The sequence below is a fragment of the Centruroides vittatus genome, unplaced genomic scaffold, assembly GCF_030686945.1.
Source record: "Centruroides vittatus isolate TY-2023 unplaced genomic scaffold, ASM3068694v2 contig_1408, whole genome shotgun sequence".
NCBI lineage: Eukaryota > Metazoa > Arthropoda > Arachnida > Scorpiones > Buthidae > Centruroides > Centruroides vittatus.
Genome location: NW_027120884.1, coordinates 1,361,114 through 1,373,747, shown reverse-complemented (window position 1 = coordinate 1,373,747; position 12,634 = coordinate 1,361,114). Strand labels below are relative to the sequence as shown.

The 12,634-nt window shown below is 35.6% G+C and overlaps 1 protein-coding gene across 1 annotated transcript in view; it reads right to left on the bottom strand.

Annotated features, from left to right (window-relative positions):
- The window catches only part of LOC136968178 (sodium channel and clathrin linker 1-like), a 35,137-nt gene extending 27,296 nt beyond the window's left edge, over positions 1–7,841 (bottom strand). Inside the window, exons 1-3 of the mRNA XM_067262150.1 lie at positions 7,749–7,841; positions 4,766–4,880; positions 2,460–2,532 (exon numbers count right to left, since the gene is read on the bottom strand). Coding sequence (XP_067118251.1) covers positions 2,460–2,532; positions 4,766–4,880; positions 7,749–7,773 — 213 coding nt within the window. The 5' untranslated portion in view covers positions 7,774–7,841. The remainder of the gene's footprint in view (positions 1–2,459; positions 2,533–4,765; positions 4,881–7,748) is intronic.
- Between the last annotated feature and the right edge of the window lie 4,793 nt (positions 7,842–12,634).

The window sequence follows — 12,634 nt, the reverse complement described above, 5'->3', positions numbered from 1 at the left end:
CTGAAGTGAAAACATAGCTAGGAGGGCAGAAGTTTGAGACTAATGATGATCTTAACAAAGTCGTTAAGGCCATCTCAAGTCATTGGCAGCAACGTTCTACAAAGAGGGATTTCAAAGCTTGTCCACAGATAGACAAATGCCTCAATCTTCACAGTGATCATGTCGAAAAGTAACCATGTTTGTACCTAACTTTTGGTAATAAATTCATTTTGTTATTTTCATTTGTCTTTGTTTTATGGACCATCAGAAATTGAAAGAAAACTGCCCTCATAGATATAATATCCTCTCAAATAACATCCTTGTAAAGTGCCAATAAACACCTAATATTGGGTTGTTCGGAAAGTAATTTCGTTTTTTTATTACTAGAGGAATTAGATGTATTTTTACCAGCCAACCATTTTTATTTTAAACCATTTTCATTATATACTTCGACAGCTGACATTTTAAGGTTTATTTGTAAAAAATTTTGTTTGATTCTGTACAATTGTTTTTTTCCGGTGTCCCATCAAATATGGAAAATTGAAAGCATCATTTTCTGCATATTTTGCTTTTTTATAACTAAAAAATCAAAATTCTGTTCAAACAAGAAAAAAATTGTGGTACATGTTTGAAGATGTGTTGAGAGAAAGACAGTGCAAAACTGGTTTACAAAATTGCGTTCTGGCTATTTTAATATCGAAAATACACCACATTCTGGATGGCCATTTGAAGCCAATGAAAACAAAATAAAGGTACTGATTGAAGCAATCTACCATATAACAACACGTGAAATCACTAAGAGATTAAATCTGTTAAATTGAACCATTTATTATTACTTAAAACAAATTGGTTTCGTTTCAAAGCTCAATATATGGGTTCCACATGTTATTAACAAGAGATGCTCTCTATGGTTGGATTTTAAAGAAATTTTTTTTTGAGCTTTTACCAGACAATTTAACAATTGATTCGAAAGTGTACTGCCATCGAGTAAACAAATTGAATAATATCATCAAACAGAAAAGGCCAGAATTGATCAACAAACAAAGTGTAGTGTTTTATCATGATAATGCCAAATTTCACACAAGTTTGGTAACTCGTCAGAAACTGTTATAGCTTAGATGGGATGTGTTATCACATCAACCATATTCGCCAGATCGGGCACACTCAGATTATTACTTGTTCCCATCTATACAAATTTTTTTTAACTGTAAGACATTTACTTGAAATGAAAATGTCAAAAATCACTTGGATCAGTTTTTTGTAAACAATGATCAAAACTTTTATGAATGTGAAATCATGCTACTACCAGAAAGATGGCAACAGGTATTTGACCAAAATGGTCAATATATAATTCAATAAAATATTTATTTATTATAAGAATATTGCATTTATTTTTCTATGGGAAAAACGAAATTACTTTCCAAACAACCCAATAAATATTACATAGAAAGCCCTTCAGTATCTGTGAAGTACTAAATGTAAAATTTCACATGTAACATTGTTGTTATAAAATCATGACTTTCAAACTCTCAAATTTGTATGTAGATTTCATTACTATATAATTCCTATGTGGGAGATTCTTCAATGTAATGTAACATTTGCTTTTGGGTAATTAAAGTTTAATTGTAAATTACAAGTCAGAAATGATAGCAGATACCAACAAAATTTTATTCTATTTTTTTTCTATTTAATTCAATAATAATTTCCATATAACTAATTACAAATTCACTAACAAACACTAACACATTAATGTAAGTAATAGTGTTAATAATGTAAGTAATAGTGTTTATTAATGATAAACACTTTTGTTATCCTGACAATAGACATTAATTGCTAGGATAGATATGCAATTAAGTTATATAATGTTCTCAAAAGATGACTGAAAAGTTCTGAGTCTTAACAGAGATATTATGCTATTGTTGCAACACTTCTACATAATGTTTGAGTATAAACTTGAAAATTTCACTGTTGTAATAATAACTGTACTTCTTTTGTGGTGTCAATATGTGATGAGGTGGCTTCAAAAGGCAGGGATCTGAAATCTAAGAATATCCAGGCACATAATGTTTTAGCAGCAGTCAGAGTCACAATTAACCTCAATTAGAATTCAATATCATTATTTCTTTGTCTAATTTGAATTCAGTCATTAACATTACTTGTTTCATCCATAATGTTAAACTTTAAAATCTTACCTTCTGAAACCCTATCACATGCTGACAACCAAAAAGAAAGCACAATTAATATCACAAAAATAAAACACTTCAATTCTTAACTAATGTTGCAAGGAACACTAGAGATTAAATGTTGCAAAATGCAGGATATTCCTTTCCTGTCAAGACTCAAAACTTTTCACTTATCTCTCATAAGCCTGTTATTTTGCTTGATATATTTTATAACTACATTTTGAAATAACTTTGACAAAAAAATTTTTATTCATTAATTTACATACATAAAAAAGCAAGTTTTATTTTAGAACTGACCTCATAAGTTGTAATTTCTGATCTCATACTTTCAACTGTTTTATGATACTCTTCTAATAAATCATTTGAAATACTGTATTAAAAAACAGACAAGGATTAAGTGAAAAAATATAATATTAATAACAATATGGATAAGATGCTTAGTCTATATTATAATTCAAAAATTTATTAAATTATAATTATAATATTCAATTACAATAAAGTACAATTTTTTAAATAATAAACAATTAACATTTAAGATAAACACAATGTAATACTCAACTTATAATGTTTCAACATTTGATATTTTGCACATACAATGGTCAATGCAAGTGAAATGAAAGTGTGAAAACTGTTAGAATTTAAATTCAAGCAGCTCACACCTTGTAGCATTCCCAGTTTGGAAGCATATTTCAGAAGATATTGATAGCACAGTTGCCATAGCATCACCTTCATCCAGCAATTAATATTCCACTATCTCCTTTAATTTTCTTTTAAATTTTTATAATAAAATTTTATTGAATACTTTTCTGGTGATGTTATGATATTCGAAAGATTACTATGTGTGTAACATTACTTCTGTACATTTTCTTTTGTTTCATTCATTCTTCTTTTCCTTTTTTTTCTGTACACTTTATGATACAATATGCAATGTTATGTACTTGCATATAGCTGTTTTTTTATTTACAGTATTTATTTTTATTTTCAACTTACAATGTGTTTTTTGGAACAAAACCCCATTGTAAGTCAGATTTTACTGTACAGTCTCTCCTTGATTGTACAGTAAAATCTAGATTTAATGGAATAATTTGGAAGAGGATTAAAGCCAAAAGTCCATTATATAATAAAGTAGGTTTTTTGAAATCACATGTTAAAAAATCGACAAATTAGTTAGTTTATCTGCTTTTATTTATAAAGACAGGTTTGCATAATTTAAATTAGGTATGTATGAGGAATCTAATTTCACAGAAAAGTTTTATATATGTATTAATATTTACGTACTCACTGTAATTCTCAGACTGTAATGAATGAGTATATGATCTAAATCGAAACAAATAAACAAACAATTTTTGGAAAATATACTTTAATTGTATTTAATTAAACAAATAAATAATGTTCTTAAAAAGAAAACAAATAAATAATGTTCTTAAAAAGAAAACAAAATTTAAATTTGACAAAAAAAAACAAAAGTTTCCTATTATTTGTCTTTGGATGATGATGATGATGATGATGATGATGATGATGATGATGATGATGATGATGATGATGATGATGATGATGATGATGATGATGATGATGATGATGATGATGATGATGATGATGATGATGATGATGATGATGATGATGATGATGATGATGATGATGATGATGATGATGATAACACAATCCTGTCTTGATATCATCATCATGAAGTTAAATGTGGTGACTCGGAAATTTGGAAAAATAAAACTGTTAATTTAATTACATATAAAATGCATTTTAAATTTAATAGGGTGTTAATTTTCATGTATGACGTACTGACTGGAAATTTTGTCTGTTAAATCTGAAGGCCATTAAATCAAGGTTCTACTGTAATAATTAGAATTTTATTACATGGTACTTTATTTACTTTTCAAACAAGACTTTTTTTATTATAAAATTAATTTCGCTTGCATTTTTCAAGTAATTAATTTCAACTATTTCTAAATAATCTTTACAAGATTCTTTGATTATTTACAAAGAAACTAATATGTTACAAAAAATAATTTTGTCTAGTTCACAACTCCTTTTTTTATAACTGCACTATAAAAATCATTCTTGGTATCACTTGACAACACGAATCTTCCAATAAGGCTGCAGAACAACGATCTGATTTTGGCTGTGATTTGCAATGCTTCTAGTTTCCGTTAGTATAACTTATCTTTCTGGAAATCCCAAAGAAAGAAATATAAATTGACATTATAGTTATGAGTCATTTCACACACACTGCTGTCTTGAAGACTGTTGCCTTTTTTAAAAATTAATTTTTTTAAACAAAATTCTAACTGCTAGTGGTTTCTCATGTCATAGAATTTCTAAGAAATTTTCTTATTTTATTTTTTAAAAATTTAAAAAGTTTAATTACTAGAATGCTTAATAATTAAAATTCAAAACTTAAAATCACTTTTATATATTTAATTTGATAAAATAAGTACTTTTAGTAACAATTTACACTGTTAAAAATATCATCAAAAATTAAAAATCAATCATTTTCAGGAAATGTAAAATTATTTATTTATAATATCTCAAAAAGATCTGAAATAAATAAAATAACTTTTAGTGAGAAGTTTCATTGTAAATATACTTACTATGAATAATTCTTATTTTCTGCTGCTGAAATTTCATTTCCATTTCCATTTCCATTTCCATCTCCATTAGCATCACGTTTTTGTTCAGCATTTGTTTGAGAAAGATTCTCACTGTCTTTAATAATGATATAATCATAATATTAATTTTAATGTTTGATAAGGAAGAGATGAAACCATCAATATATTAAGCAATAAAATTTGTCATTAATACTTTGTACTTATTTTTAAAAAGTAAAATTTTATTTCAAAAATTCTAAAATAACTTTTATTATAGCAGATGTGGGCAAATGTGGCCCTTTTTGAGTTACATATGGCTCTTGCTGAAAGTGTTAATTTCTGTTTTTTATTATTATTTTTACAATTTTATTTTTGTAATTTTGTGAAAATATGTTTATTAAAAAATTTCAATATTTGTTTTATATTATATTTATGTTATATAATAAAATCACACGCTTTACCATACTATCCGCCACGACAGTACAGAACTGCAGCTCCCATGCATTTTGCAAAACCTACATTTCTGCTCCCACTGAACTCTTGCTTGCCAACCCCTGTATTATAGTAATATAAAAAGTGCTACTATATAAGATTTATATAGTAGCACTTTAATATAGTAGAACCTCTTTTTATACCTTAGTGAACTTAATCATATGTAAGAATAACAATTTTTACATTATTATACAGCTAATATGCACAACAGTTTTTGTGTAGTAACATCTTAATATGAATGATTTGTCTCACAATGAAGTTAAATGATAAAAGGTAACTAAAACAAATCATGTAATACATGTTATCACTTTCAGTTTGCTTTTATGAATTACAATATAAGAAAATTAGTGTATTTAGTTAGAGATTTGCATCGGATAATGCAAAATCTTGGTTAATCAAGGGTCAAATAATGAGTTCTACTGTACTGCCAAACAATTCACTGGATTATTGGGTTATATTAATTAAGGATATATGTTATCCGTATATTATCCAAATTATTATAAAATCTGTATTCTATGCAGAGAATTATTTTGCAATACTAATTGAAACAGGTTGTTGTATATTATTAACAAAATTAGGGTAAATATCTGTTATAGCCTATATTAAAATGCCAAATAAACTAAACTAAAAATTCAAAAATTCTCCTTATTACTTATTGACAATGTTTCATTAGCTTTGATTAATTTTAGAAAAGATGATTATATTGTATACTTTAACATTATAATATTCTTTTACTATAATTATACTTCATTTCCTTTTTAGATTTTTCTTTTTTACAGACTAATAATCTTATCAAACTATCAAAATTTCTGATATTTTAATACTAATTTTGGTAATTATGCAGATTAAGGGAATATGAGCTTTTTTCTTATTTTATTTTAAAAAGGAAATATATTTAATAAGACATTTAGAAAATGCATAACGTTTTTCCTTCAGTAATTATAATGATAAAATTCAAAATATAAACTGATAAAAAGAAAACTGTCAAAAAACGAATTTTCTTAAATGACAACTTTTTCTTAAATAAAAAATTTAGCATTATTTTCTAATATTTTAAATGAAAGACCATAATGACCTTTCATTTAAAATTCAATTCTTAACTTTCCTATATTTTTCATAATAAATTCCTTTTTATCATAACTTATCTGTAAGCAATAATTTTAATGATCTGTTTGAAAGACATTATTTTAAACATTTGACAATTTTCTCAAGTCATTCATTCAGCACTACAGGAGCAAATTTCATAATGTATATCTTGTGAAGGATTAGTGATTATAAAGGAAAAATAACACCAATAAAGAATCAGAGATATAAGATCTCTGGCTTTTTATTGGTGTTATTTTTTCTTTATAATCAACAACTCTTTCAAGATTCTGATGCTATCTAATAAAGAAAAATTTTTCACAGAACCAGTTATTGTAATAATAACTATTGGTGAACAGAAATCTAAACTGTAAATTATTGGGAATCTTTCTCCCATGTATTCAACAGGGTACTGAAGAATACATGTGAAAAAGAACATCAGTATAAATGCAGCTCTAAATGAGATAGTTGGGGCATTATCAGAGCTTTAGACCAATCTCATAGAAGTAAAGAAGTCTTAGAAACCAATGGCCACATTTGACACATTGAAGATATAGCCTCTCTGAAATCAGTCTATTTGGAATTTTGGACCATCAAAAACAGGGTAATATGTAGAAGTGAAAAAATCCAGAACTATTTCTCAAAACAATGCTAAAAATCAACTTTCCACTTTGCTAGAGACAGTTAAAAGTTCATAAAACATAACAAATGCCATTGCGCTGACTACTTATGGGACACAGAGTCACACCATGGCCTCCATTAGGACCAAGTTATAAAGTTCATAACATAACTGTATCCGTAAATATTTGTTACACTGGATATATAAACCCATTGCGTGTTTAACAAGTAACTAACCAGTCAAGGCAAACATCTTGTCAAGGGTCACAATTAGAGATACGATTCCTTTGGCATTTTTGGTGTCTAGTGTAAAAATTTGGGAGTCTAAACCCCATTCAAACTGCAAATTACTGAAAAGTATGTTTGAATGTAAAATCTAAACATTAACCAAAATCTTAAAAATGCATATTTATGAACTGAATTCCTTAGGTAAGTAAGAATGAACCCCACTTTATAGTGCCTAGTGCACTATAAAGTGGCGATTCATTCTTACTTATCCTAAACCATGACAGAAGTTAACTTCAGGTAATTCATATATATATATATTTGCTCCTATGGATATACTCTATAGCTCTAATAAGGTCCCAACCGCGCCATTCGGAGCTTAAATTCACCCATCAAAATATCGTACGAAGAAAATAAGCTGAGTTAGTTAAATTTTAACCTTAGAAAGCAAATTTTGTGAAACTTTATGACGAAATCTCAAGTGTTTGTAGGAAATAAAGGAGAGTGTCGATAATTAGACCGATACTGCTTGTTAATTACATGTTATTTACGTAAATATACAGCTTACCTTTTTCTGTTTCACCAGAAGACATTCTCACGTGTTTGACAGAAAATAAATAACAAACATTTGAAAATATCGCCACTGCCAACAAGCAGCCAATTCTAAAATATAGCCAAAATACCTAAATAAATAAAAAAATATAATATTTGTTTTAATAATTTTATTGCATTTAAAATAAATAAGTTATTTCTGAAAATTTAATTTAATTTTTTTGAAAGGGATAATTTTTTGTAAATTCTTAATATCGGCGGGATTCGAACCCGGAACGAACGCAGAAACCTCCTGTAGCAGGAGCGTAGCTAGGGGCGGTGGGGCGGCCCACCCCGGGTGTCACCCGTGTAGGGGTGACACGCGGTAGGCCTGTGCCTAAAAAAAAAAAAAAAAGGTCAACGGCTCGCCTCCCATGACAGTTTCTTCGCTATGAGGAGACGCCACGAGAGCTCGCACCAGCTGAAAATGTTACTATGATTTATTCTATAAATCTAAACTCATACGTCGCGACATCGCATATTCAATATAGCGTTCAAGTTGCTCGAGTGCGAAGATATTACAATTCAACAGTGTTTTATAAAAGAGTTAAAAAGGGTGACACTACGATATCCGCACCGGGTGTCACCCATGCTAGCTACGCCACTGCCTGTAAGCTATACTCTATCGATAAGCCCCAAAATAGCCGCAGCCGCAGATCACGGGACGCGTTCAGACCTATTTATATAAACCTTGGATAATGGGCATGATAAAACTGGGCTCGGTAACGTGGCAACCACTCCCTGACACACCAGCGAGCGACCACGCCCCTATAGCCATAGCGTCACACTGCCGGGTGCCCCGAGGGGGGCGGCCTCCGGACTCCTGCGTAAATCCACTAACTGGAGCCAATACTCCAGAGACCTAGACCAGCATTGGTCTCCAGAAGGAGGACAACCAAAAACTTACGAGGCCCTCATCGGCGACCTCCGAGAAGTGGTAGAATCAAACACCACTTCCGGATCCTGCACTACGCCGGAGCAACCACCGTGGTTGACCCCTGAATGTAGCTGGCTTCGGGCTAAGAAACGCCGAGCCTTCCGGTTAGCCCGCAAATTGGCCTCGATTGACTGGTGGGACCAATATAAACGCCACGGGGCCCTGCTCCGTCAGAAGACTCGCCAGTCCCGCCGGGAGTGGTGGGGGCGCATGTGTGCCCACCCGCCCTCCCAGGCAACCCTCTATCAGATTTTTCGCCGTCTTTGGAATCCTCCGCTGTCGCCACCAACATCATCCAGACAACAGACACCTTACTTACCCCCACACGCCAGGCTAACGCTCTCGCTAAATATTTCAGTCGGGCTCACAAACGAGCACCTTCGCCCCACTCGAGCTCCCCCGGCAAGGACCTCCCCTACAAGACGACAGCCCGTTCAACGTTTTAGAACTTTACAGGGCCCTCCGACAGACCCGACGAAAGGTCCAGACGGGGTGAGCACACAAGCGCTCTCTCTCCCCAGGGGGCATAACTGTCCTGCTGGATAGTCTGAATGATCTTTGGGCCTCCGGGACCTGCCCCCCGAGTGGACAACAGCCACAATAATCCCAATCCTTAAACTGGGCCGTTAGGCACAGTTTAAGGATCGGGATTACCGTGCACTTCATACCGTCCCATGTCTCTCACCTCCCACATAACAAGTCTTTGAACGCATGCTTCTCGACCGGATACAAAACAAGGCCATTCGGACAAACATTTTTCACGGGTACCACTTTGGGTTCCTCCCCTACAGAGGGTTTAAGGAGGGGCTGGTACTGATACACCATCACATAGTAGTGGCTAGAGTGAGACGCCACTGGGTCTACTCAGTGGCCCTAGATCTGGCGGGGGCACACGACTCCGTCTCTTGGCCAAGCTGAAGCAAAACGGCATCAGAGGGAGGATGCTCAGATGGCTAACCTCTTTTCTGAGAAATCGCACCTTCCGGGTTTGCTGTGGAAAGAGCTCTCAACCCCCCATGCCTATCCACACGGCGTCCCGCAGGGCAGTGAGTTGGCCCCTTTTCTTTTACCATGTACAGGTACTCCTCATTTTACGACCTATCTGCTTAACGACCACTCGCGCTTACGACCAATCGAGTTTCGACCTGCAATTCGGGGAATCCCCTTTCTTAGCTTGAGTGTCAGTCAGTGGCGAATGGTGACATGCACACTAAGAGTACTATAATAGGCTTACGTGTACTATAATAGTCTTATAGTACTATAATAGGCTAATAGCGTACTATAATAGTCTTTTTATGAATAAATTTGAAGTTTGTTGCATAATTTGTATAATTTTACAACGATCCTATATTTCCGGCGCAATTTCGCACATCGACCAATTCGCTTAACGACGTAGTCGTCGGAACGGAACTCCGTCGTAAAGTGAGGAGTACCTGTATATGGTCGATCTGTGGACGGCACTCCCCACAAACGTAACTACTCTATCTGCGACGATCTCTATCTGCTATCCACCAGCACCAGCTCCAGTCAAGCCGCTCGCCGCGCACAGACAGCACTGGATCACCTTGAGCACTGGGCGACGACGTGGAGCCCGTCTTTCACCACCGACAAAAGCGCTACCATCGACTCATCGCCAAAAATCAACCGCTCCCATCCCTGACCCTCAGATCCGGCCCCATCCCCCAGCGCTCATCCATTCGCATCCTGGGCATCTTTTTCACACAGACTTTCACTTGGCGAGTTCACGAAACCTACTTGCGCACGAAACTGACTCGTGCAGGCAACTTTCTTAAATATTTCGCCACTCGCCGTAATGATGCTAGGACAGACGATTTCCTCCGGATGATCTATAGGGTGATGAGCCCTATGGTGACTTTTGGCGCAAACCTGCTAGAAGGCGCGCCACCCACTATAATCTACCGTATTGAAAAGCCACTTCACACCGCTCTTCGTACAGCAATAGGTGTCCTGAAAACCATCCCGATCATCTCGCTATATGCTGAAACAAATTATATACCACTGCAACTCAGGCTCCGCCAAAAAGCGATGGCCAGCGCCATCACTCACATCTCCAGGGGCACGCACAGCCCACTGCACCCTCTCCTTCTTACGGCATACAGTCTGGACTTTTACCGTTGGCGCCCTTACCAGAGACCGTATATCCACAGGGTTGTCTCCCTTATACGTCGGGAGGGTCTTCCAATGTCCCACCTGTATCGGCAAAGACATACGCCGCCCAGTATAGTTCGAGTTCACCCACACTTACGCCTCGAAAAGCTAACTCACTCCTCAACTGACCCTCCGGCGGTCATATGCGCCCGCTTCCGGGAGCTGCAAACGTCAACCTGGCAGGGAAGGATCCTCCTAGGGGCGGACGCCTCAAAGACAAAAATCCGGACGTCTTAAGGCATTGTACTCCCGAATCGCAACATCAGGGAGACCTAGCTTTAACATAGTTCATGCAGCGTTTACGGAGCAGAAGCCCTGGGTATCCAACGGGCGTTACAACTAAGCTTACGCCTTTACGGCCCGTCTGTCATATGTTCCGACAGTAGGTCAGCCATACAGGCGATTGGCAACGTCTCCTTTTCTTCCCCGGCTGTATTAATCGACATAGCGGACACCATTAGCCAACACCCCAATCCCATTGAAATCGCGTGGACCCGGGGCCATATGGGGATAGACATTAACGAGGCGGCAGTCAGAGCCGCGCGTACAGACGCACCGTCTGGCTCCTGGCATAGGCCCTTAATGGCCCGCGACTTAATCCGGGCTTTTAGGGAATCACAAAAAACAGCGATTACGGAATCTTGGTCAACCAGCTTGCGGCAAAAAGGGAGAGAACACTTCAGGCCCTTCGCTCCCTGACCTTACAAGCATGCTTCCTCACGTAACGCGGAAACTCTCCTGGCCCGCCTAAAAACAGACACGGCCCCTTTAAACGGGTTCCTCTATTCTAGACGCCTACGTGCCTCGCCAGACTGCCCACTTTGTGGCGCTCGGGAGACGTCCCACTATTTCTGGTTGACGTGCCCACAGTATAAGGAAGCCCGCCAAGATCTCGGCCGTACTCTGATGATAGACTTCACAGCCGTCCATAATTTAACACCCATATACTGGGCGGGAACAGACCTCCCGTCTTGACAGAACGTGGAGGCCCTCGAACGCTTCATATATCGCACACACCGCTTCGCCTAACCGCGGAACGGAGCGCATCGGAGGAAAGGCGATCCGGCAGAATCTCCATATTAACTAACGAAAGAAGGAAAGAGCATGATAAAAATGACCTCTTAGTCTCCACAGGGCGAAAAGAGTAAAAATTTCTAAGATAATGATATTGAGGCCGGATGGCCGAGCGGTCAAGGTGGCAGCCTACCGCTCTGGGGGACCCGGGATCGAATCCGAGCGGGTCGAAAAATCCCCAGGAATTTTTCGGGGGGTGGTCCGTTCGGATATGTCGGGCCCCGTCCCTCACCACCCGGTCGCCCATTGTGGGCCTGGCCGAACCCATAATGGGCCTACTAAAAGAGGCCTCTTAGTGCCCACAGGGCGGAAAGAGTTTAAAAAAAAAAAAAAAAAAAAAAAAAAAGATAATGATATTGAAATACAGCAATAAGAAATTCCTGAAAATCAGATCTAAATATAATAATAATAATAATAATACCGTAATAAGGGAAGAAGAATGAGCAAATAGACTTTTTCCTGTTCATAAACATGAATATATTCTATATATAGAATAATTAATTGTTATGAAATAATTATTATTGCAAGTAACTAGAATTTCGTTGCGTAACTTAGTGTAAGCTATTTTGTAATTAAATATTTTTATACTAATTAATAAATCAATAAATTTAATTAAATTAATAAATAATTCAATTGAAATTTTAGTTCTTAGTTTATTAAGTGAGTTTTCTAACGAATTTATG